The sequence below is a fragment of the Protopterus annectens genome, chromosome 4.part0, assembly GCF_019279795.1.
Source record: "Protopterus annectens isolate FY-2018-M chromosome 4.part0, PAN1.0, whole genome shotgun sequence".
NCBI classification, from domain to species: domain Eukaryota; kingdom Metazoa; phylum Chordata; order Ceratodontiformes; family Protopteridae; genus Protopterus; species Protopterus annectens.
The window spans coordinates 1,021,114,868-1,021,142,342 of NC_056733.1; the positions used below are offsets into that span (position 1 = coordinate 1,021,114,868).

Sequence of the window (27,475 nt, forward strand, 5' to 3'; positions counted from 1 at the left end):
GGGCACTCTGTAATATCTATCAGGTTTTACTGGTGCTGGAGGCAGAGAATCAGGGTTAAGACAGGCCTCCGAAAAGACATCATCCAGTACCTCCAAAACAGGGGGTATAGCCAGAGGTCTGTGTTGAGGTAACCAGAGAAATTCCCTAAGTCTTTTCTTGGATTCTGAAAAGTCTTGGCCTTCCCAGTGGAAGTGCTCTCTCAAGGTGTGCAAGGTTTCCCCAAAAGAAAAATCCTCAGGGGGGGACACAGAAGGGATGGATTGCTCAGCATCCGAATCCTCAAAAGGAGAATAAGAGTGTTCCTCTGCATCAGAATGCTCCGAAATAATGGATCCCTGGTCAGAAGATGGGGATTCTTCCTCTACTCTGGGTCTCTTATCAGGAGGGGGCTGGGAACCTCTGATAAGTGTAATAAGGTCCTCCGCCATCTTAAGCATGTGTTTCTTAGGCAAGGGTCCAGAAGATGGGCCTTGTGCAACAGGCCTAGTGTGATGCCTGACTGCTTTGGCTTTAGTAAAAGCCTTAATAGAGAAAGTAGATGAAGGCCTAAAAACACCATGGGTGGAGGTGGACCTGTCCACATTAACAGGTTCAAAAGAAGCCGGGGCTTCGGTAGTAGTCTGGGAAAGGGCCGAAGGGCCTGCGGTCTCAGGTACAGAGGACACCGCCAGAGTCGTGTCGTCGGCGGTCAGGGACTGCAAAGGCGTCTCACTGAGAACCGGAGCACGTGGAGCCTGTTTCGGTGTGGTGTCAGCAGAGACCACGGTCTTCGCGTGTCGGTCCTTTTCCCGGCGCTTTTTGGGTAAAGCGGTAGTCAGAGTGTCCGACGACATTTTATAGTCAAACGCTTTTCCAAAATAATGTTGGGCGAACTCCGCCCGACGCTTGATAGTGCGTTTATTGAAGGTAGCGCAAAAGCGACAGCCCGAGACGTCGTGGTCTGGGCCCAAACAAGGTATGCAAAGGGAATGGAAATCCTTATGCGGTATTTGCTTCCCACAAGAAATACAATTATTAACTTTTTCTGACATCGGTCTGAGGCAAGAAAAGTTTCCCCAACGGGGTACTTAGCTTTAAAGAAGACTTCGGTTCCAAATATTTTCGTAATTCAGGAGCTGGCCGACCGGCACTTGCGAACTGCTTCTGCTTCGGGCACCGGCGGCAAAAGACTGAAGAACATGGCGTCGGCTGTGTCTTATATACTCTGGCCTTCCTGACGTCAGAAGAGTAAGCGACGACAACCGACGCCGGAATTCGGCCGACCGAGGGACCGCCTGACGGCTGAAAACCCATCTGTCATTACTGCAGCTGTATGCACGATGAACATCAGTCTGGAGTAAAAACCTTTTCCTGCTTGCTCCTGTGGCACAGGCTCCACTGCATGGAGTATGTGCACTTGTTTTAATGCTTCTGCCCACTGATTTGGAGGTAGGTTTTGGTAACCTGTTAAGGTTGGGAATTGCTGGAAGGTAAATTTGTAGCCCTGAAAAGTGATTTTTTTTAATACCCATTGGTCCTTTGTTACAGACGGCCAATTTTGTTTGTAAAGGGATAGCCTTCCTCCTACCCTCTGATGGGAGGGGGAGTGGGAGTCATTGCACGTTCTTAGAGAGTAGTGAGTGGACTTAGAACTCCCTGCTGTGGGAGGAGGGCTACTACTAACTTCTTCGCTGGCCTTGGTTTTGTGGTCTAACGGGTCTATCCCTGCGAGGCCCCCCTTGAACCTGTCTACTGGGGGGCTAGGAAAGACCAGTGCTTAGAGAGAGTTTCTGCTGAATCTGGGAGGCTGAACTTGGAGGAAGTCTTTCACTGTTTGCAGAGATTTAGCTTTATTCTCCATCTTTTTGATGACCTCCTCTGCTTTTGATCCAAACAAGCGGTCTTTATCCAGGGGGCATCAAGTAGTTTTGATTTTTCATGATCAGGCAGTGGCTGTTTTTAGCCATGCATGTCTCCAAATGACTGAAGCTGCCACAACGGCCCTACTTGAGGCTTCTAGGGCATTGAAACCTCAGTGCAGGGAGTGTTTAGCTACTGAAGAAGTAGAGTGCAGAAGATCTGGTAACTCTTTGGAAGTATTAGTGTCATGTAAAGATGAAATTTGTTTAATAAATTCCAAGGTATGCCGTTGATATTTTAGCATATGGAACTGGCAGCTAAGAGCTCTAACAGCCAAGGTTGTGGAAGTGTACACTTTCTTACCCCATCTGTCCAGAGCTTGAGTCCTTGTCAGAGGGAATTGGGTTTTTAGATGAGCTAGCCTTGGCCCCTTTGGGCCCCTGTGTTATGACCTCTGGGTCTGCTGCAGGGTTGTTAAACAAGGACTTATGTGAATCACGCACCCTGTAGTACTGGTCAGGTTTTCTAGGAGCAGAGGGTATGGCGTCAGGGGTGAGGCTAGATTCATTGAAAACATCAACAACGTCTAGAAATAAGAGAGAAGTCCAAGGGTCTGTGCTGAGGAAGATCTAGAAACTCTCTTGGTCTTTTCTTATCCTGAGGATAATCTTGGTCTTCCCAGTAGAAATGCCCTCGAGTGTGTGCAGGGTTTCCCCAAATGAAAGATCCTCAAGAGAGGGAGGCAGAAGGAATGGATTCCTCTGCAGCAGAATCCTCAAAAGAGGTGAGAGGAGGTTGTTCCTCATCTGAATCAAGGTAGTCTGAAATTTCAGAATCTGGTTCTGACTGAACTTCAGGGAAGTATCCTCTTTTCTTTTAGGAGTGGTATGGCTACCCCTGATGAAAGTGATGAGGTCCTCCGCCATTTTCAGCAACTGTGTCTGAGGTGGTGGAGGAGGAGTAAGATGGCAACTAGAGACAGTTTTCTTTGGGGTGGTCTTGCTTTTAGACCTTAGTAAATCCATTTGTCGTTGGGATGCAGTAGTTGGAGGGAAAGACGTCGTTTTTTTGTCTTGAATCGGTTGTGCGAAGAACCTCCTCGGAAGCCGGTGCCTGCATCGCGGCTCCGGACCCAAATGAAGTGGAGACAACTGAGGGATCGGATGATAAAGCATTTCCCGGCGGCATACCGGACTCCGAAAGGGTCTCAGTAGAGACCTGCGAAGACAATGAGTCGGGCATCATGGGCTGCAAATGCGGCTCACCGAATTCCTGAGAACTGACTACTTGCTTCTGGAACGGATCGCCTGAAGGCTCAAGTTTGTGTGGTCTGTCCCTTTCTTTTATCTTTTTGTTTTTTGGTAATATCCACAGACTCCTGACTGACAGATGCCATTTCGTAAAGCGAGGAACTACTTCGGAAATGCCTGGCTACAAATTCAGCTCTACGGCGAAGTTTTCTTGAACTGAAGAGTGTGCAGAACCGACAATGTGGGGGTGTCATGGCCTAGACCTAGACAAGTAAATGCACAAGGTATGAAGTCTCGGTGTGGTATTTGTTTTCCACAGTGGAGACAATTATTGACTTTTTCGGACATTGGTTAGTGCAAGAAAAAGGTCCCCAATGGGGTACTTAGCTTTAGTTGTTTTCAGATTCAACTTCCACTCTGGCAACTAGCGACAGGCACACGTGCAAACTGCTTTTGCTTCGGGCTCCACGGCAAGAAAGACTGATGTAATGGCACCGGCTGCTCTCCTTTATACCACTGACGACCTGACGTCAGTACACAGGCGACAGCAGCTGGCGCAGGGAAAAGCTAGACTCTGGTATTCGGGCCGACCGAGGGCTACCCAGCAGGGATAACCCACAAGTGATGACTGCAACACTGAAACACGAAGAACATCGAGGGGAGAATCATCCCATTAACTGGGAACACTTCATAGAAGACCGTAGTAAACAACATATTCTCAACCCGTTTGACTGTGTAAGAGAAACCATGTATTTTTTTCCAATCGATTTGTCTGATACCCTCAACAAACTACAGCAACTTATGATGAAGGAAACAGCAGTATATTTAAATATATTAAGCCTGCAACACTTTGCTGAACTAGATATAACACCCAGAGGATTGCGCGCCTTTAAGAGTCCATCAAAGCCTTTTGATTTATCTGATGAAACCGAAAAGCGGTTTCAAGACAGATGGGACAGCAGCTGCTCACCGATGCGCTTTAGAGTGGGTGAATATCTCTATTGAGCAGGACATTTTACAACAACAAAAGCTGAAGGAAGATATTTCAACTATGTGCACTTCCTTAACAGCTAAAATGCGTCCCGCTCGATTACAATCACAGCTGGTTGACATCAATGATAAACTAATTGACTTGGAGCAGGATTTAATAAAAAGAAAAAAACTAAGTTGCAGAGGGACTCTAAAGACTACAATAACCATAGGGCTTTCATATGGAAAACCAATAAGAACAAACAACGTCAGCATTCTTCGCCTATTGGTCGAGGAGGTAACTTCAGTGTACGTACTATGCACCAGCATTTATCAGACACTTCCAGAGGCTTGACGGACTGGGTACGGATGATAATCAATACCCATCCTTACCTCAGGCTCAAAAGCCTCAATATTTAACTAACAATTTTTGGAATGGAAAAAGGACAGTGGAACCGGAACGAAGCCCAGGGGAAGGTTTTCTAAACCAATACCAAGCTGTCAGTTATCAAGGGGCTTATCAACGACATAACAAAAGGACTAAATGGAACTGAACGTTTTTCTTGTGGCTTTGACATTTCTGGTGAGTAATACTGTTGTAAATTTGTCTCATGTTAGTCTTAGTGAAGTTCAATTATATATTTTAAATAAAGGTCTCAAATTTATTCCTACGGTCATGCCTAGACCTTTTATGTTCAAGATTGAAGTTTACAGGATATGTAAGAAACTACATTTGTTGAATTATTTTTCCAAAGGTGCTTTTGATGTTTGTTTAGATTAAGTTTGCTTTAGACGAAGAAATGAATGATTTTAATGGTTACTGTTATCTGGATACTACAGCTATTAAATGTTCTAGTGATTTTATTCCACATTTTTTTTACATGAGGGCATGCAACAGTTTTCTGCCATGGTTAATTTTTCTTTGGAACATACATATAGAGAATTTTGCACTAAAGATTTGTTGCTTACAATTTATCAAAAACAGAATGGAAAGTCTTAAAGGAGATGGAACAAAAAGAACTTATTTTCAAGCCCTCAAACAAGGGTAATCAATTAGTAGTAATGCATGCTAAACAGTATATGGATACGTGTATGAACCATCTTAGTGATGATAAAGTGTATTCTAAAGTGACATGTGAATACCAAAATGCCAAGAAAGAATTTCAGAATTTACTTTTTAAAGGATATAGATTAGGGTATTTCACTAAATCTGATATAGAAAAGAAGTTATATAATGATAATTCCATGGCTTACTTTTATTGCCTTCCCAAGTTACATAAAAGTATGTACAATTCACCAGGCAGGCTCATCATTTCAGCCACCAACTATTTTCTATGTAGCACTGGTATATTTCTTCACAATTATTTAATATGTTATGAAAATACCATCTTTTATTAAAGACCCTTTTGATTTTTTAGATAAAATTAGATACTGAGTGGACAGTGGGTCTCCACTGATGTTAAAAGTTTATATACTTCTATTCAACGCCAACATGGTTTGGAAGCTGTAAAGTTTTCTCTTGGAGACAGTCCATTGAGTAACTATATACTAGAACTGATCGAATTTTGAGAATAATTATTTTTATTTTTGTGAAGATGTTTATGTACAAAGAATTGGCACAGCCATGGGGGCATCCTTTGCCCCAGTGTATCCATATCGTTTTATGGGCAAGTATGATGCCCTGTGTATGCAAAACTTTTTATGGGCAAGTATGAGGTAGAATATTTGTACAGACATCAGTTTTGTAGAACATTTGTTGTCTCGTATTATAGATTTACAGATGACCTGGTGTTATGTAAAGGTGGCTTAGCAAGTCGTTTTTTTTTTAAATTAAAGATTTGGATGTTAACAGATTTCAAATTAAATTTGATGGGCTTCAGTATGGTAATACAGTTAGATTTTTGGACATACATCTTACAGGGATAGTTGGCAAAAAAGTTAAATTCATCGCAAATTTGATAACAGCAACCATTTTGTTCATAGAACTAGCTGCCATCCATCTCACTTATTAGATTCTTTGCCCTTTGGGGAATTACTCCGGGTTTATAGATTGTGTAATGATAATGAAGAGCTATTTCAAGAAACGTGCATTTCAATAAATATGTTTTTAAGAAGGGGTTACTATCCGAAGGACATTTATAAAGCGCTGGTTAAATTAAAAAATATACCAGTTAATAAAAATAGTTACACTATCAGTTATAACAGAAATTTTATCTGCAACAAATTTATGGAAGAAACAGAACAAAAAAATGTATATAGTTATTTCTTATATTTTTTTCTAATGAATATGTCATGATTATTAAATATTTTTGGCCTTTTTTTATTTAAATTTGAGTTTTCTGGTTCATTGTGTAAATTTCCTACTTTTTATTTCACCAGAGGCAGAAACATACAAAATATTATTGTTCATAAGTTTGTTAGACCTGTAGTTAATTTATGTAAAGCCATAACTATGTTGGGAACTAGTGCTTGTACTCGATGTTCGGTATGTAGGTACTTGGTGAGTTTTTTAGCCATATTAATGGTATTCCTTTTAGTCCTAAGGGACATTTTTGTTGTTGCTCATCCAATGTTAATTATGTTCTTAGGTGCCCCTGCAGTTTCTTTTACACAGGGAAAACTAAAAGAGTTTTCAAACTGAGACTGCAGGAGCACATTAGGGACATTAAATCAGAAAAGAATCAAACTCCAATTGAATGCATTTTAAAGCATTCCATAATAGCAACCCTGAGCTTCTAAAAGCACGCATTTTAGAACAAATTATCTGTTATCTTGGTGATTCTGATGTAAACAATAAGAACAGGCTTTTGTATAATAAAGTATCTATATTTTAAATAGGGCATCCTAAGCCCTAATGGCCTTAATGCAGAATGTACATGGAAACTTTTGATTTAGTCTCCTTTTTCATGAATTTCTGTTTTAATGCATTATAATGGGCTTATTTTAAGATAATAGTTTGACCATGTAATAGTGTAATTAATACAATTATGCTAATTAGTTTATAAGTATATATATTTGCACTAATTTCGTTTGATGTACTCCTGGAATGCATTTACTGCCGAAGCGCTAGAGAAGAGCATCGTTTTGTGTGCTTATTCCTGTTTTATTAAACAATTTTTCAGTATATGGTTTCCTTTTGGATTTGGCCCATTGTCGTATATTAATCTGTCACAGGACCCTTGGACTAAAAATGTCTCAATCCTTGGGTGGACTGAAAATGTTGTGTGGCCTCAGAGGATTCCAGTTCATGACATGCCCTCCTGGCAAACATATTCACAAGTCAGTCACAGCAGGAGAGATCACCCAAGCAGATACAGGGTATAGAGTGATAGGCCTCAAACAACACTTCATCTTGAGTAGACCTGTAGGCCATGATCCCCACTGTCACATCAATTCTAGGATCTTGCCAAATATGGCATCTTCAGAAGGGAACTTGGGAGAGTCCTCTCAATCATCTAAATCAATGACTGAGGAACTCAGTAGGATAGTCCAATGTGCCTCCTTTTGCAAAGTCTCTTTTTTGAAATGTTGTGGGACAGGGTCTAACTAGTAAGACTACTACTCACCAGGGTACCCCTTTTCGTGGTCATCAGCTATTCTCTGCCTATGGGTTCTGATTAACAGGCTGGGACACAATAACAAAGCTGTCAGAGGAAGGAGCAGATTCCATTGGAGCCTTGCAAAAGTTCGGCCAAAGGGGGGGCAGTCATCTTCTTTACGACCGCAAAGGTTAAGTCCATTAAAGTCAAGCCAAGGACTTCTTGCTTGGCACTGTGTTCCTCCATCTTTAAGTGGACATAACAGGAACCAACAAAGAAGACCCGGACACCGGCAAACTGGAGGGCAATGTGGAGAATATTGGTGCACATACCTCAAAAGTCAAAGACTCTACCACCAAAAAGTGCCCAACATGCAGAATCGGATCAGACAAGCATCTCAAAGACACATTAGTCAGAACAGATGGACATAATGAACAGGACTGCAGGTATCTTAAAACAATAAATGTCACATTCACATTATAAAGTCATCTACAGCATGGGACAAAAGCTGTGAAAAAATATTCGCTTATGTGACTGCTTTTCAAATGTGGATTTTGTTATGACCATGCAAACTAATAACCATGTACCAGTGAAAAGGACACTGAAAATTATTTTAACTCTATGCACAACAGACAAAGATTTTATAATTCTCCTCTGCAATGCAGTACACCTACTCACACTCAAAGTTTGAGTTCTTTCTAGTACTACCCCTTGTCAATTCTATTTATTTACCACATATTGTAAATGCATACTTTGGGGAAATGCAGTGAAATAAACCTGCAGCATTCCCCCTCTCTGGCTGCATTCCTTTTATACAGATCCCACTTCTGACAACTTGACAGGTAAATCTTTACACAGGCACAGTGAGAACAAAGACAGCTAGTTTAAACTCAAAAGTTAAATTTGCATACATTACTAACTATAGATTTACATAATGTTGTTTACAAAAACAAGTTCCATTTTTTATCTGCTTACAAGCATACATCTCAACCTCTTAACAAAAGAAATCTGGACAAAGCCTAAAATAATGGGGGAGACTAAAACCCCAAAACAGGGACAGATTTTTAAAACTGCTTTTATAAACTTAAAAAGTTGCTAGAATAATAGTATTTGTGTTTGTATGCATTTTCTGAAGGATATGAAGTCTAAAAACGCAAATGTATATTATTTATGGACAGTTTCACAATGATTTGCCAGAAAACCACAAATTTTATGAGGAACAGACCAAAAATATAAGGCAATAGTCTGGATAGTTGAGAGGCATGCTTACAAGGAGCTCTTAAATAAGGAAAGTGGCTCTACCTGAGAATATTGATGCAACCATTGCCATTCGTAAGGAAGAACATGCTGTTATCGTTGTTCCATGAGATTTCATTCACTTCAAATTTGAACTGCTCTTCTGCACGGGATCGATAGGTTTTTGCATCAATGAAGGTTACCACATCATCCTTATTCCCAACCGCAATAGTCTGTCCATCAGGACTCCAGCAGATATTAATGTTCTCTCCTGCATCAGAAGAAAAAGAACAAACAAAATTAAAAAAACAGTGAAACAAAGCATCTACAAAATGTAATAGATGCATGCTTATATCTCGTGACCAAGAGAAAGGAGGACCCCTTTTTATCCCTTACTAGTTCAACTGGGTACAACTTATCCTCATTCATAACTCGGCACTTTTTTCTTGGAACCTCCCTTACTTTTCTATATGAATGCAATGCTAAGGTATGCTGTCACATCACACATTGTCAATATGACCACACCTAGCCTCCGACCCTGCATGTTTTCAACAAAATAATAAGATAGCAGTCTATTTGCTAAAAAAGAAATAAATATCCAACCCCTATGTTGTCAACAAATACCAGAGTACAGCCCTGCTTAAATACAAGGAACTTCAAAGAGCGCAATTTGGAAAGCGGGAGTTGTCTAAGCACATGGAAAAGGGAGAACAGCAGAGACTGAACAACAGTGGTACTGCAAATGAACTGATCTTGAAAGACTACATTCTGAAACATCAAACACAGCTTTCTTAGTAAATCAATGAAAGGGTTCAATCCCAAGCAGTAAATCCACCAGGATGGAAGAAACCAGGACAGTCAAAATGCCAAAAAGATCAGAAGGTAAAGTCCTGATGCACATAAGCACCAATGTTGGCCATGAATCCCATAGTCATGGTTGGGAAATTAATTACAAGGGATGACATGAACCAAGGACAGAGTGCTGCAAACCCAGCTGCTATGAAGACACTTCTGAAGTAAGCCACTGGAGGCAGACAAAAGTACAGTTTTGTACCTACCATAAATGTAGATGTTCGAGGGCTATTACAGCTGCAGTAATCACATATGGGTTTTCAGCCGTCAGGCGGTCCCTCGGTCGGCCGAATTCCAAAGTCTTGGTCCGGCGTCGGTTGTTGTCGCGTACTCTTCTGACGTCAGGTAGGCTAGAGTATAAAAGACACAGCCGACGCCATCTTCTTCAGTCTTTCTTGCCCCAGATGTCAGGTGCCCCCAAAAGGAAGGCAATACATAAATAAATCTAATTCACAAAGTAAGCAAATAAAACATAGCAGGATAACCCAGTCAGCAGGTATGAATGGGTATTCAGAACCCAAGGTCTTACCAAGGGGGGAAGGAGGGTGGGAAACCTGTACTGCAGCTGTAATAGCCCTCGAACATCTACATTTATGGTAGGTACAAAACTGTACTATGTTCATCGTGCATTACAGCTGCAGTAATCACATATGGGTAGATTCCCAAAGCTATGCATAGGGTGGTAGGTACTATACGGAACTGGGTTGAGCCAAAATGCCCTGCAAAACAGCAGTGGCAAAGCCTGCTCTTGTTCTGGAGTATAAAGGCAGATGGTAGTGTTTTGTGAAGGTATGTACAGAACTCCAAGTGGCTGCCTCCAAGATATCCTTAGTAGGCACACCTCTGAGGAAGGCTGTAGAGGTGGCTGTTGCCCTGGTGGAGTGAGATCTGATACCAGTGGGGACAGGTTTCCCATGATAGGAGTAACAAAAACGTATGCAGTGACCGATCCATTTGGAAATGGTCTGTTTGGTAACTGGTTTCCCTGGAGCCCCTACGGCATAGGACACAAAAAGTTGGTCTGATTTCCTGAAGGGCTTTGTTCTGTCCAAATAGTAACGTAGCTGCCTGTGGATGTCTAAAGACTGAAGCAGAATTTCCCCTTTGTTTTGAGGGTTAGGATAAAAGGTAGGGAGATGTATGGCTTGGTTTAAGGCTACCCCAGATACCACCTTAGGCATAAAAGATAGGTTGGTACGAAGGGAAACCCTGTCCTGGTGGAAGATGAGGAATGGCTGCACTGCCATGAGGGCCTGTAGTTCAAAAACCCTGCGAGCTGAAGTGATGGCCAGAAGGAAAGCTGTTTTCCAGGACAAATATTGCAGATCTGTTGAGGCAGCAGGTTCAAAGGGAGGCAATGTTAATTTTTCTAGAATGTAGTTAAGGTCCCAGGCTGGTATTGGCTGCTTCCTTGGCGGTCTTATATTCTTAGCCCCTCTGAGGAACTGTCGTAAGAGTGGTTGAGAGAACAAAGGGGGGTCTGTATTCTGCAGAGATGGCTGAGGCATGTATTTTAATAGAAGAAAATGAAAGTCCACTGTTCAGTAGCTCAGCTAGGTACTGTAAAACTCGAGGCAAGTTCAACTTCCTAGGGTCCTGGCCTCTTTCCTTATTCCAACAGCAAAACCGCTTCCATTTTGCGGAGTAAGCTTTTCTAGTTGATGGTCTTCTGGCCTCCAAAATGACATCCTGCACCTCCTTGGAGAGAAGGATCTGTTGAGGTGTTAAGGAATTTTTCATGCAGCGAGGTTGAGTGTCTTCAGCTGACTGTGCAGGGTCTTGTAGCTGTTCTGAGTCAGCAGCAGTGGTATTAGAGGCAAGGCCCAGGGAGGAGAATGGATTAGACTCCTCAGGAGTGGATACCAGTGTTGCCTTGGCCAATCCGGTGCAATCAGTATCATCCTTGGTTTGTCTGCTCTTGCTTTCAACAGTACCTTGGGCAATAGAGGCAGAGGTGGAAATGCATAAACTGTCCATGCTGTCCAACTGAATGAAAAGGCGTCCACTTTCCAGGCCTTTGGATGGAAGGTCCTTGAACAAAACTTTGTCAATTGATGGTTCCTGTGGGAGGCAAAAAGATCTATGTCTGGCCTCCCCCACGCTTGGATTATCTCTGCAAACACCTGAGGATGTAACTTCCATTCGTGTGGGTCTATCATATTCCTGCTCAGAGTGTCTGCCAATGTGTTTTCCAGTCCTGGCAGGTATTGTGCTTGAAGCTCAATTTGTCTTTCCAGAGCCAAGTTCCAAAGAGTCATGGCTAGTCTGCACAAGGGGTATGAATGTGTTCCTCCTTGTTTGTTTATGTACCACATTACCGTGGTGTTGTCTGTTTTTATCAGTAGTTGTCCTGGATGCAGGAAGTCTTTGAAAGCTGTAATTGCATTTATTACTGCTAGCATTTCTTTTTGATTGATGTGGAGGTGCTTTTCCTTCTGGGACCATCTTCCCTGAATGCACCGGTCCTTCATGTGTGCCCCCCAGGCGTAATCGGAGGCGTCTGTGGTTATGACTTGTTTTGCTTGAGGCTTGCAGAATGGGAGGCCTGTATTTGCTTGGCATGATTGTGCCCACCATAGAAATTCCTTTCGTAGACATGGAATTATTGGTATAATTGCTTCCAAACTGTGACTGTGTTGAGACCATAGATTTTTTAGGTACCATTGAAGTTTTCTCATGTGCAGCTTTGCACATGGGATTAGTAGAATGCAAGATGCCATGAATCCCAGAGCCTGCAGGATTTTCCTTGCAGTAAGCCTGGTACTTATTGCTAGTGTTTTGAAGTACTGAGGTAGTTGCCCTTGTTTTTCTGGCGTAAGATATGCCATCTGGGTGTTTGTGTCCAAGCTGGCACCCAGGAAGGTTATTTTCTGAGCTGGTGTTAGCTTTGATTTCGCCTTGTTGATGGTGTAACCCAGAGAAAGCAGTAACCGTGTCACATATGCCAGATGTTGTAGTAGTCTGTTTGCTGTCCGCTTGGATCAGGCAGTCGTCCAGATAAGGGTAAATTTGTATCCCTTGCAGTCTGCAGTAAGCGATCACTGATGCCAGGCACTTTGTGAATACTCTGGGCGCAGTAGATAAGCCAAAGGGCAATGCAGAGAATTGATAGTGAATTGAACCTGCAAGAAATCTGAGGTATCTTCTGCAACTTTGTCTGATTGGGACATGCAGGTATGCCTCCTTGAGGTCCAATGTTATCAGCCAAAACTCCTTGCCCAGCATGGGAAGAAGTTGCTGTAATGTGAGCATCTTGAATTTTGGTACGAGTAGGTATGTGTTTAGTATGGATAAGTCCAGAATGGGTCTCCAGTCGGATCCTTTTCTTGGTACCAGAAAGAGTCTTGAATAAAATACCTGACTTTGTTGGTGCGTAGGTACCTTTTGTATAGCTCTCATGTTTAGGAGCTTTGAAATTTGCAGTTGTGCCTCTGCCCTTTGATTTTGTGGCAGGTTTGGCATGCCTCTCTTTTTTGGTAGAGTGTGGAATTGAAATTTGTAGCCTCTGTTTATAATGTCCAGGATCCATTTGTCTGTTGTGACAATATGCCAATTGCTTGCAAATAATGCTAGTTTCCCTCCCAAAGGTGCTGCCAACTGTAACTGGTTTGGCATGGAAATAAGGGAGTCATTGAGTTTGCTTCCTGTATTGTTGTGTACTGTCTTCACCACCTCTTGGTGCTGGAGATTGCCATTGTCTGCCTCTGTATGACCCTTGTGATTGCCCTCTGCCCCTTGTGCGTCTGTATTTACCTCTTTGGGGCTTGTCACTGGCTGGAAAGGACCAGTTCTTTGAAGGCCAGTTCCGGCTAAACCGTGGTGGCTGGACCTGTAGAAAGGCTTTGACAGTTTGCATAGACTTGGCTTTTTCCTCCATTTTTCGTAGTATATCCTCAGCATTAGTACCAAAAAGAACATCCTTTTGCAAAGGAGCATCAAGAAGTTTAGCTTTCACATGATCTGGTAAAGTTTGCTCTCTAAGCCAGGCATGTCTGCGGATGACTGACCCTGTAGCAGCCGCTCTACTGGAGGCCTCTAGGGCATCATAACCACATTGTAAGGTGTGCTTTCCCACCTGCTCCGCACTATGCATCATATCCTGTAACTCTTTTATATCTGGTTGTTCAAGATTTGACATTTTGCTCTTTAATTGTGATAGCAAGTACTGTTGATATTTTATCATATGAAACTGGCAGTTTAAGGCCCTCATGGCTAGGGTGGTCGAGGTATATACCTTCTTACCCCACCTTTCTAGAGATCTGGATTCCCTTTCTGCAGGGAGTGGATTCTTAGCAGTGGCGGCTTTTAATCCCTTAGGGCCTTGTGAAATGGTTTCAGGGTCAGCATTATGGCCTTTATAGAGAAATTGGTGAGAAGTGGGCACTCTGTAATATCTATCAGGCTTTACTGGTGCTGGTGGCAGGGAATCAGGGTTAAGACAGGCCTCCGAATCGACATCATCCAGTACCTCCAAAACAGGGGGTATGGCCAGAGGCCTGTGTTGAGGTAACCAGAGAAATTCCCTAAGTCTTTTCTTGGAGTCTGAAAAGTCTTGGCCTTCCCAATGGAAGTGCTCTCTCAAGGTGTGCAAGGTTTCCCCAAAAGAAAAATCCTCAGGGGGGGAAACAGAAGGGATGGATTGCTCAGCATCCGAATCCTCAAACGGAGAATAAGAGTGTTCCTCTGCATCTGAATGCCCCGAAATAATGGATCCCTGGTCAGAAGATGGGGATTCCTCCTCTACTCTAGGTCTCTTATCAGGAGGGGGCTGGGAACCTCTGATAAGTGTAATAAGGTCCTCTGCCATCTTAAGCATGTGTTTCTTAGGCAAGGGTCCAGAAGATGGGCCTTGTGCAACAGGCCTAGTGTGATGCCTGACTGCTTTGGCTTTTGTAAAAGCCTTAATGGAGAAAGTAGATGAAGGCCTAAAAACACCATGGGTGGATGTGGACCTGTCCACATTAACAGTTTCTAAAGAAGCCGGGGCTTCGGTAGTAGTCTGGGAAAGGGCCGAAGGGCCTGCGGTCTCAGGTACAGAGGACACCGCCAGAGTCGTGTCGTCGGTGCTCAGGGACTGCAAAGGCGTCTCACTGAGAACCGGAGCACGTGGAGCCTGTTTCGGCGTGGTGTGAGCGGAGACCCGGTCTTCGTGTCGGTCCTTTCCTGCGTTTTTGGGTAAAGCGGTAGTCGGAGTGTCCGACGACATTTTATAGTCAAACGCTTTTCCAAAATAATGTTGGGCGAACTCCGCCCGCTTGATAGTGCGTTTATTGAAGGTAGCGCAAAAGCGACAGCCCGAGACGTCGTGGTCTGGGCCCAAACAAGGAATGCAAAGGGAATGGAAATCCTTATGCGGTATTTGCTTCCCACAAGAAATACAATTAACTTTTTCTGACATCGGTCTGAGGCAAGAAAAGTTTCTCCAACGGGGTACTTAGCTTTAAAGAAGACTTCGGTTCCAAAAATTTTCGTAATTCAGGAGCTGGCCGACCGGCACTTGCGAACTGCTTCTGCTTCGGGCACCGCGCGGCAAAAAAGACTGGAGAAGATGGCGTCGGCTGTGTCTTTTATACTCTAGCCTACCTGACGTCAGAAGAGTACGCGACAACAACCGACGCCGGACCAAGACTTTGGAATTCGGCCGACCGAGGGACCGCCTGACGGCTGAAAACCCATATGTGATTACTGCAGCTGTAATGCACGATGAACATCTTCAACAGCGCCATTTTCCAATAGGCAGGAAGCCACATAACAGACAAAAGATTACAGTTATCAATCCATTTAGAAAGGGTTCGCTGCCTGAATGCTAGCTCTTCCACCACAAACAACTGTTGAGGCTTCCTAACTTGTACAACATTTTCACTAAAAACCAACTTCATGCACAATAATAGTAATAATAATAATATTATTAACAACAGTAACAACAAAACAACAACAATAATAATAATCTCGTTTGTTAACAAGGAAGGCCCACTGGACAAGCAGTCCATTTTCATAGGTGACCTGGGAGCAATATCTGGTTAAATGACTTGCTCAAGGTCACACAGCAGAACAATGAGGCCTGAGAGAATTAAACCCTGTAACAGAGGAACTCCAGCTCGCACCCTTAACCTCTGCACCAACTGCCAACTACTGACAGTAAACTGCATACCTGAAGTGTGAAGGGGCTCCCCCCCCCCCCATTTTACGGTTTCCTACTACAGTGAAGAAAAAGCTGGAGGGACTGGTTCAGAAACCACTTCCAGTATCAAACATGGCCTTCTCCTAAGGAAAGTACAGTTGTGTAAGTTGCACTTATCCCTAACAGTAGATGCTCAGACTCTTCACTGCTGCAATAGCCTTTAGGCTGCATGAGCTATCTCTTGCCCACGAAACAACTGGCCAGCTTCAAAAGGCTCTGGCTCCCTCCAATACTTTCACCCTGACAGCTGATGATTTTCCTTCCTTTGCGATGATCTAACAGTCAAGAGTGGAAAATCTTCAGAACTTTCTTGACTAAAAGTCAAGCAAACTACTCATTCTGAACTAAACAAAGAAGGAACCACCAAGCTATTTCCCAACAAATACATACAAAGGTAAGGAGATAAAAGGTGACTGTGGCTACTACAGCAGTAAGGAATTCAAAGATCTACTGTTACAGGTAAGTGTAACTTACACAACTATGTTCATCATTTCAACTTCTGCAGTAGCATTTAGGCTAAATGAGTTGATTACCAAAGTCTATCAAATCTAGGAGGAAAGGAAGTATATGGATCGAGGGAACATATGGAGAATGGTTCTAATAAACCCAGTCCTGGATCTAGAAAACAAATCCAGTTTAATACCATGTAAAGGTACGTGTAGACAAAATAAAAGTTATGCACTCACCATAACATTCCATATGTGCTATCTATTTTCATTCTTCCTCAATTAATGGTGTCTCTGATCAGACTTGTACACTTCTACCAGATCCAAGACTCTCGAGCTTCTCTCTTTACCCCTAATGCCCTGCCAACCCAACATACCTCATTATCAAGTTTGCAGCCCTTTGAGATAAGTAGCAATACTTTAAAAAGGATAGAAAAAGAAAAAGAGCTGGAGCTCAAACAAGGAACAAAGGTGGCCAAATAAAATTCGTAGGTCTTACCAGAAGCAAAGGGAAGGGGTGGAAAGTCGAGGAAGAATGAAAATGGACAACACAGATGGAGCATTATGGTGAGTACACAAAAAAAAAAAAACTTGTCTTTTTAATTCATTCCTCAACTGGTAGGACAAAGTCCCCAGCTAGTTGAACCTTCGGAGTACTGCAGAGCCATAGACAGCTCTGTTCCTGGAAACCAAATCCAATCTGTAATGAGCAATAAAGGTATGAGCATTACTCCAAGCTGCAGCTGCACAAATGTCATCTATGGAAGTCCTTGATTAAAAAGCTGAAGAGACTGGTATAAACCTTGTAGAATGAGCTAAGGCTTAGACAAGGACAAACCTCTTTTACAATAGACAAAGGAGGTCAGTCAACCATTTGGCCACTGTAACTGGCAGAAAGGGGGTCTAGATCTCTGTTAAGGGCCCAGAATACAAATCTCTTCCATTTACTTTTGTAAACCTTTCTAGTAGAAGTTTTTTCAGAAAATATATATAACAGACCGGAGAGAAGAACCTGGGCTGTCTAGCAATCAATGGAATTGGAGAAACTATGAAGTCAATTTAAGGCCTGTTACATCTGAATGTCTCATCCTTGTTGGGTGAGATAGGGGGTCTGGAGTGGGATCCAGTATCCAGGGCGGATGTTGAAAGTGAGGCCAAAGAGGCAAGGGGGCAATGAGGATAACTGTGCTCTGTAAAAAATTTGAGAATGAGTGGTAATGTTGGGTAAGCACAGAGAAGACAGGAGGGCCAATGGTGGACTACACCATCTCTCAGTGACTTCCCCCACTGGAAGAATCAGTGCAAAGAACCTGCTGCACTTGTTGAAGGGAGGAGCAAATACAAAGCAACATGGTTGGCCCCATAGACAGAAAATCCTCTCCGCTACTTTGGTATAGAGAGACCACTCATGAGGCATCAAAATTGACCTGCTTAGTCTGTCTGCAACTGCATTTGCTTTCCCCAGAATGTGTGTTATTAGAAAGTGACAGGAAGACATCTCCCACTGCCACATACTCATTGCTTCATGACAAAGTGCATAAGACATGGTCCCTTACAGTTTTGTTGATGTACAAGACCACTGACATATTGTTCGTCTGAACAGCAATTATCCCAAACGAGAGAACATCTTGAAGGCCTGCAATGCTAGAAGGGTGCTCTCATTTCCTGGACACTGATGTGTCTTGACCTCTTCGGGAGACTATGCACTGTCCTTCCCAAGAAGAACCCCACATCCAACTCGATTGGAAGGCATCTGTGATCACTATGGCAGTGGAAGAACAAATGGACAGCCCTTGGAAAGTTTGTTTGAAAGAATCCTCCAAAGACGCCTTTTGCATGCTTGTGTGATCTTGACTGGAGTGGTTAAAGAAGATGAATGTCCCACTGGACTGATAGTGCCCATCAAAGTATTTGAAATGTGAAACCTAGCTAGAGAAAGGAGGATAAAAGCAGTTGCCATAAATCCCAAGGTTTGTAAAATTAGTCTTGCTGGAAGAGAAGACTGTGGTGTTACTTTTCTGACCTGAGATCTGAGTGTCTGGATTTGAGCAACAGGATCTGGATTCAAGCAGGAGGAAGCGAGGCTATCTGATTTACTGTGCCCAGATGAGACTACGAACTCCAGACTCTGTGAAGGTGTGAGTTGTGATTTTTTGTAACAGACTTGGGTGCCTAGATGGAGGCACATCTGGGGCAAGTAATCCCTTGCCTGCAGGAGCAGGCGCATGGTTAGGGTGGTGAGGGGCCAGTCAGCTAGGCAAGGGAACACTCAATTCCCAGCAAGCTCAACTGAGCTGCTACCACCGCCATGCATTTGGTGAACACACTGGGGGCTGTGACAAAGCCAAAGGGCAGTACTCTTGAACTGGCAAATACTGGCTCCCACATGGAAGCACAGATAGCTTCTAGTGAGACTGTTCATTCTGATTTAATAATATGCATCCTAAAAATCTAACCAGCACATCCAATCATCCTTGAGCAGCAGAGGCAGAATGGACTGAATGGTGATCTGGTAGAAGAGGACGAGTCGGATCAGAGACTCCATCAGTTGAGGGATGAATGAAAAGGACATCAGATACAATGCTTTGTACAAGTATGTACAGTGGACCATGTTGCAGCTTCTTGAATACTTCTAAAATCCATCCCTTTTCAAAATGCCATAAATGAGGCCATGGCCTAGTAGAGTGGACCTTGACCCAGACTGGAAAAATTTTAATGTACCAAGTATGAAAAAAGGTGAACAGTCTTAGATGACTATTTGGAAATAGTATTGACACAGGTTGTCCTTCCACCCTACCTTCACAAGAAAAGAACAGATCCAAAAATCTGAAAGATTTAGTTCTGTAACGACAGTACCAGCGTTGACAGCCATCCAAGGTATGGAGTATCCTTTCGTCCCCTTTTTTAAGATCAGTACAGAAAAGGGGGAGATTGACACTTGGGCTTATGATAAACTTGGATACCACTTTAAGCATAAAAGGCTTATTAGTTCTTAAAAAAAATGCCCATCTCTTTGGAAAATGAGATAGGGTTAACGCACCATAAGAGCTTGCAACTCAGACCCTCTTCCTACAGATATCAGAGCAACCAGTAAAACTGCTTTCCACATTAAGAACCTCAAGTTAGCTAGATTAGCTGGTTCAAATGGAACACGTGTTAGCTTCTCCAACACAAAGTTAAGATACCAAGAAGGGTCCACTGGTTTTCTTGGTGGCCTGTTACATAACCCCGGAGGGAGGATGGCAAAATGGTTAAAGTGTTTACCTTACAGACACAAGGTGCAGGATTTGATACTTCCACTGGATAACTGGCTAGGCTTAAAATGGCTCCCAAGGACAGTTAGCCTAATACTAACCTTTAAAAATATTTTGACATAAAGCCTTGAAAAAGAAGGATCCATGGACAGACATGCTGAAATGGCCAATAACTGAAACAATGTAAGAGTAAGAAAGGCCATAGGAAAGTAACTCACAAATACTGTAAATCCAGACATCAACTAGACCTTACCGGGTGCTGGTTATGTTGTTTCCACCAACCAGAAAACCTTTTACATTTGCTAGTATACAATTTTGTAGTACCAGGTTTTCTAGCTTCTATTTCTATCTGTTCTATGTCCTCCGAAAATAGATAACCAAGTGAAACTAAGATCCTTTCATCCAGAGGGTTAAAGTTGATTGGCGTTGGGGTATATTGAACACAACTGATCTTGTGTGAATAGATCCATTCTGTGAGAAAGCTTCTTCCCAGGCTATTTCCAAAAGAAGGGTTGTACCACTGCTGCCTGGGCTAGAAAAGGAGTCACCAAAATGATCTTGGCAGACTCCTTCTGAATCTTCAGAAGAATCTTGGATATCGATGGAAAGGGAGGAGTCACCAAGGCCATTGACGAGGGGAAGGTGGTCCACACAGCCTACCTGGACCTCGCAAAAGCCTTCGATACAATACCCCACTCGGGCATTATAGATAAGCTCACCAGCTTAAATATAAACCCCTATGTCACTAGATGGATTGCAAACTGGCTCAAGGACAGAACCCACATGGTTAGAATTGCTGGAGCCATGTCAGACTCCAAACCAGTTACAAGTGGTGTCCCACAAGGCTCAGTCCTGGGACCTCTCGTTCGGTATATATTTCTCGGAGGTACAGGCCAACACGGAAGGACTGTGGCTGACCAAGTTCGCAGATTACTGCAAACTGGCCATAATAGACTCTCCAGCCGACACAAGCATCCTCCAAAAGGGCCTCATAGAAACAGACAACTGGTGCCAGAGCCATGGCCTCAAGCTAAACGCCAAAAAGTGTATAGTCATCCTTTGGCAAAACAAAGTGCCCACAAATTACCACATAGGTGGTAATCCATTAAGTACAGAAGTAGTAATTAGGGACCTGGGGACCCAAGTTGATAGCAATCTCTCATTTGACAACCACGTGCCCAAAGTGGTTAGAAAAACATTTTTATATAGCCCACCTAATCATGAAGGGATTCACATCTAGATCAGGGGAGGTCATCGTGCCTCTTTACTCATCCCTCATCAGGCCCATAATTGAGTACAATGCCCCTTTTGGGATGTACCTTACCAGACACCTGCAGCAACTGGAAAGACCCCAAAAGTACCTCACCAAGAGGATCAAAGGGCTCAAACAGATGCCATACGCTGCCCGGTTAAAGAAACTCCAGCTCTACTCAGTGGCATACCGCCTGTTCAGAGGCGATCTGTGCCTGACATATAAATCCATGTCCAACCCGGAATTAATGGACATGCTGCACCTCAGAAAATCCAAATCCCATCGAGCTACGCGCTCGAGAGACTTGAACCTCAGCACTGAAAATAGGACATGCTGGAGGGACAGATTCATAACCCAGATGCTCCCTTCACTCTGGAATAATATCCCAGTCCAGGTTAGGCACAGTCCCTCATTGACTCTCTTCAAGAGGAATCTTGATGAGTGGATGGGAGATCGTAGGTTTACCCCGGGTATCACTTCTGTGTCACTGTTAGACAGAGGCACAGTATACTAACCTCGAAAAAGGGCATAGCAAAATAAATTTAAAATGGGTGGCGAAAGCCAAACACATTCTGGCTAGGCTTATAAATGCCCTAGGGCAGATAGCCTAGTATGAACCTATGAACCTATAAGTATACAGAAATATTCGTGTCCATGAAAAAGGCATTTGTCTTCCAGGTCTTCTAGCATGGAGTTCTGGAGCAGAATCTTGTAAGGGGATTATTAAGAGTGGAGGCAAGCGGGTCTCCTAGAGAAGCTCCCCACATGGATCAAAGCTTAGAAAACCTTCCTGATCTGGTCTACATATGGGAGGTTCTATCCTGGTCCTGCTCAGCTCGACTACCACACAAGTTTGCTCTGAAAGAATGTAGGATGCCTGCAAAGTGAAATTACGCTGTGAAATGATATCCCAAGCTAACACAGCTAGTCTGCAGAGGGGGTATGACCTGGTTCCACTTTACTTGTTGAGGTACCATATGTATGTGGTATTGTCTGTAACTACTTCAAGAGGTTCCCAAGGACTAAAGATGGTTCGAAGAGTTGAGTACATTCATCAGGACAACTACCGCCTACATATTCATGTGCTGGTCTGTCTTTGGTGTCTCACCCCCTGCAGTTTTATCCCTCCCACAACTGCTCACTAGGCAAAGTTTGAGGTGTCTGTGCTGACCTGCTGCTTTGGAGCAGAGAGGGAGAAGGGAAGACCTGGATTTAAGGATACATGTAGTCTCCACCAAACATTTTCTCTTCTGGACAACCCCCAGTACTGGGATTTGAAGAGATAAAGGCTGTTGGTGTTGGGACAAAAGGGATTTCAGATACCACTGCATCTTTGTCATGTGGAGTCTAGCTAGAGGCATCAAGAATCATAAATGCCATGAGACCAAAAATCCTAATGTATTCCCTCACACTGACCGAAGTTTGAGTGGAAAATCTTAAAGAGATATAGATAGAGCCATTGTTCCTGTGGAAGAAAACTCTCTGAACTGATATCTAGCTGACATATCAGGAACAATCTTGTGTGATGGAGTCAAGTCTAAGGCAAGTACAAATACGACTCCTTGTCCATGCTGGTGTGAATGACCTGAGACGTACCTCCCTGGACTACATGAAAAGAGACAGAGGAGCTCTCTGAGCATGTAGCCCAGGCCGGTATGACCCTGACCTTGAGTAGCATCTTACCCTCACCAAGAATGATGCCACAATATGAAGACGATGATCAATTTCAACAATTGGCTTAAGTATTGGTGTCATTCAAAGGGGATCCAATGCCTGTCAGCCTGGGATGACATGCTCGACAAGCCACGATGCTTCGCTAGGGACGGCTTGCACCTGTCACCCTTGGGCTTTTGGATATTGGACAAAGGCTCTTGCTACCCCCATAGTGCCTTTTTTAGGCAAGGCTCAAAAGACAAACCCACCTCCATAGGTATCACAAGGATAAGAAACTAAGAGTAATGCTACTCAACGCCAGAAGTCTAAACCTCAAGATGCACGCACTCAAAACTCTCCTTAGCATGGAGAACATCGATATTTGTGCAGTAACAGAAACCTGGTTCAAGGCTCCCGAGAGCACCCCAGCACTACCAGGTTATACCTCATACCATGCTTTTCGGCCCCAAAACTTGGACCGAACCACAAAAGGAGGGGGTGTATCAATATTCGTCAAAGATACCCACACCTCCAAGTTGGTGGCACAGAACGAAGCATCAGAAACTATCCATGTGCAACTAACAGTGGGTAAAACTGCCTTCCAGTTTATAGCCTGCTACAGACCACCCTCCCAAACCCAGGAACCCCACTTGGCCTTCCTGAGAACACTGGAAAATATGAAGGTCTCTCCAAACACCATTATATTGGGCGACTTCAACTACCCAAACAGACTGGGAGCATTACACCCTAGCCCAAAGGTTCCTTGAATTTATAAACTCAAATGCTATGGAACAACCTGTTACCACTCCCACAAGAGGGGAAAACATAATGGACCTGATCATCACCAACATGGGGACTCGATGCTCCAGACCAGAAGTGTATCCCTCACTGGTAAGATCAGACCATAAACTAATCTCACTGGATATTCACATCCCGATCCACCCCCTGCCCTGAAAACCACAGTGAAAAACTTCTCTAAAGCAAATTTCACACTCTTCAAATCCGAGGTGGAATCCTTCAAAGCCCCCGGGCCTGTGGAAAATACGGCCCAGACCGCAGAACCCTTTATAAACGCATTCTATGAACACCTTCAAGAATGCATGGATCATGCAATCCCAAATAAAACCAAGACCCAATCCTCCAAAGGCAGACGTCCTGTCTGGTGGACCCCAGCCACAAACAAACTATACAATAGAAGGAGGAAGCTACTACATGATAGAGCAAAATCCCAAAAAGGGAAGGCATCTCTGATCAGTATTAGCAAAAAACTACGGGCACTCATGAAATCGTCTAAGGCCAGCTTCGAGACAAAAATTGCACAGGACACTAAGGATAATCACAAGGCTTTCTTTAGTTACGTTAGGAACCTGGGTGGGAATTCCCAGATATGCTCAGAATTAGTCCAAAATGACAAAAAATACACCGAACCCACAGACTTTGCCAACATCCTATCTTAAAGGTTCAGTGCAAACTCCCCCCCCCCCTCCCCACCAAAAGGGCAAATATCTATCCCAGCAGAGTGCTGCCCCCCTGACATCTCAGATACTCAGGTAAGAGCTGCCCTCTCCAAAGCAAAAAACACAGCATCAATGGGACCAGACGGTGTCCCGGGCTGCGTCCTACATAACTCCAAGAAGAGCTAAACTCAAACATAAAACTACTGTTCAATCTCAGTCTTACTACAGGATATGTACCCAAAGAGTGGCGTACAGCAACAGTGGTCCCTCTCCACAAAGGTGGTGCCTCAATGGATCCTGGAAACTATCGCCCCATAAGCCTGACTAGCTTGGTCTGCAAAGCTATGGAAAGGATCATCATGGACCTCATAAATAAAGATATTGGGGACCTACAGACACTAGATCTTACCCAGCTCGGCTTTGTTAAGGGCAGATCCTGCCTCTTAAACCTGGTTGATTTCTTTGAAACAGTCACCAAGGCCATTGACGAGGGGAAGGTGGTCCACACAGCCTACCTGGACCTCGCAAAAGCCTTCGATACAATACCCCACTCGGGCATTATAGATAAGCTCACCAGCTTAAATATAACCCCCTATGTCACTAGATGGATTGCAAACTGGCTCAAGGACAGAACCCACATGGTTAGAATTGCTGGAGCCATGTCAGACTCGAAACCAGTTACAAGTGGCGTCCCACAAGGCTCAGTCCTGGGACCTCTCTTGTTCGGTATATATTTCTCGGAGGTACAGGCCAACACAGAAGGACTGCGGCTGACCAAGTTTGCAGATGACTGCAAACTGGGCGCCATAAATCGACTCTCCAGCTGACACAAGCATCCTCCAAAAGGGCCTCATAGAAACAGACAACTGGTGCCAGAGCCATGGCCTCAAGCTAAACACCAAAAAGTGTATAGTCATCCCCTTTGGCAAAAACAAAGTGCCCACAAATTACCACATAGGTGGTAATCCATTAAGTACAGAAGAAGTAATTAGGGACCTGGGGACCCAAGTTGATAGCAATCTCTCATTTGACAACCACGTGCCCAAAGTGGTTAGAAAAACATTTTATATAGCCCACCTAATCATGATGGGATTCACATCTAGATCAGGGGAGGTCATCGTGCCTCTTTACTCATCCCTCATCAGGCCCATAATTGAGTACAATGCCCCTTTTGGGATGTACCTTACCAGACACCTGCAGCAACTGGAAAGACCCCAAAAGTACCTCACCAAGAGGATCAAAGGGCTCAAACAGATGCCATAGGCTGCCCAGTTAAAGAAACTCCAGCTCTACTCAGTGGCATACCGCCTGCTCAGAGGCAATCTGTGCCTGACGTATAAAGCCATGTCCAACCCAGAATTAATGGACATGCTGCACCTCAGAAAATCCAAATCCCATCGAGCTACGCGCTCGTGAGACTTGAACCTCAGCACTGAAATAAATAGGACATGCTGGAGGGACAGATTCATAACCCAGAGGCTCCCTTCACTCTGGAATAAAATCCCAGTCCAGGTTAGGCAGAGTCCCTCATTGACTCTCTTCAAGAGGAATCTTGATGAGTGGATGGGAGATCGTAGGTTTACCGGGTATCACTTCTGTGTCACTGTTAGAGGCACAGTATACTAACCTCAAAAAAGGGCATAGCAAAATTAATTTAAAATGGGTGGCGAAAGCCAAACACACTCTGGCTAGGCTTATAAATGCCCTAGGGCAGATAGCCTAGTATGAACCTATGAACCTATAAGAAACACTTGAAAGTTCTCTTGGAATTCCAGCTTGTGTAAGAGATCTCTCACCCAAGTGAGAGAGAGATTTCAGACACTTTGAAAAAGACTCTACAAGACAAAACAAGTTGTCTAAATGCAGAAAACTGTGGACACCCTGTAGCCCACAATGAGCTACAACTGAAGCTAGACACTTTGCGAAAACTCTTGGTGCAGTGGATAGTCCAAATGGTAAGGCATACAACTGATAATGTAACTCGTACGACATACAAAACCTTAAACATCTGAAGTCTGGATGAATATGGACATGATATGCATTGTTTGTTTATTGTTACCAGTAAACTTGTAGTAAGATGCGGTAACATGTTGTGAAGTGACAATTTTGAATTTGGGCACAATCACAAATGGATTTAGGAAAGAAAGATCCAGCATCTTTCTTTCTTTGGAGCAAGAAACACCCTTGAATAAAAACCCTTCCCCATCTGGGAAGAAGACTGGTTCCATCACACCTTGGGACAGCATGTAATGAACTAGTAGAAATAAAACAGTCTAACCTGAAGGATGAGGAATGACTCCATGGAAAGGAGAATTTTCCTTCCACTGGCATCGGTAACATTGATGGACTTTCAGAACCCATTTGTCTGAAACTATTTGTTGCCAAAGAGAAAAACAGAGAAGGAGCCAGGGTGGAAGGAGGTCACAAGGTCTCTTGAACAGTCATTCAAACTTGCTGGACTGCCCTTGGTGGCTTAGCGGTCTGGCAGTTGGCTTACATAATTAAGGAGCTGTTAACAAGCACTTTCCTGTGGTCCAGTGGTACCAGCTATCATTCCCTCAGCCTCCAGTGGCAAACTGCCATTCTGAAGAAGCCACTTAGACACTGCTCCCAGTCCAAGTCTGTCGAGTCCATGGAGATCAATGCTCTACACTGGAAAACAAATACAAATAAATTTTTAGAATCTCTTTGCCACTTTTTCCTAACGGTAGTATACTTTTATTTTGCTGAGATAGTTTATTCTGCTTTTTCCCAAAATTAGAAGAGGAGACAGAAAGGAGGGTGGAAAAATCTCAGACAGTCCCTGGATCAGTTTTTGTCCCTTTTCATCATAATTTTTGATCACCACTGCAGCAAAAGGGCCAACCTATAAATCTCTATCAAAGGGTGAATTTAAAATCTAATTTTTATCAACTGGGAGATTCTGAGAATGCAGCCATGCAAAGCTCCTCAAAACAGTACCAGTCATCATAGCCATGAAAGAGTATCAGAGTTATACATGCACTGTAAACAATAAACAGCGAGTGACGTGCAATAGAAGAAACCAAGTTATTTAATGCAGATTCTTCCTCACAAGAAGAAACTACAGATAAAACATTCTCCAAATGTTCACAATTAGTCAGAACAAACGTGAGCCTGACTATTCAAAATTATGAAAAATCAAAGTTGCAGAAGTATACACTTTCCCCATACCTATCAAAACTTCTCCCATCCTTATCAGAAAGATTAGGACTATAATTGACTAGTTGCTTAGCAGTAGTGGAATCAACTAGAGCTATAGCTGCTAGGTCAGGTTTGGGAAGAGTATATAAAAATGTAAAGACTGAGAAATTTTATGCATTCTATCTGCCTTTTTAGGGACAGTTGGCTGACTATTGGAAAAATTGCAGGCAATAACAAGCACATCCTCTAAAGCAGACAGAATAGGAGGAATGGACCTGGAAAATCCTTCTGTAACAACTCATAGTATTTTCGGAGGAACTGAAAAATCTCAGTGAAAACTGACACATTCTAGTACCAGTCTCAGAGAAAGAGAAACCCCTACAA

General features: G+C 43.4%; 1 protein-coding gene across 2 annotated transcripts in view; it reads right to left on the minus strand.

Moving 5' to 3' along the window:
• The window catches only part of THOC3 (THO complex 3), a 598,928-nt gene that overhangs the window by 361,414 nt on the left and 210,039 nt on the right, over positions 1–27,475 (minus strand). For both annotated transcript variants that reach the window (XM_044068951.1, XM_044068950.1), the window contains exon 3: positions 8,901–9,105. In XM_044068951.1, coding sequence (XP_043924886.1) covers positions 8,901–9,105 — 205 coding nt within the window. The remainder of the gene's footprint in view (positions 1–8,900; positions 9,106–27,475) is intronic.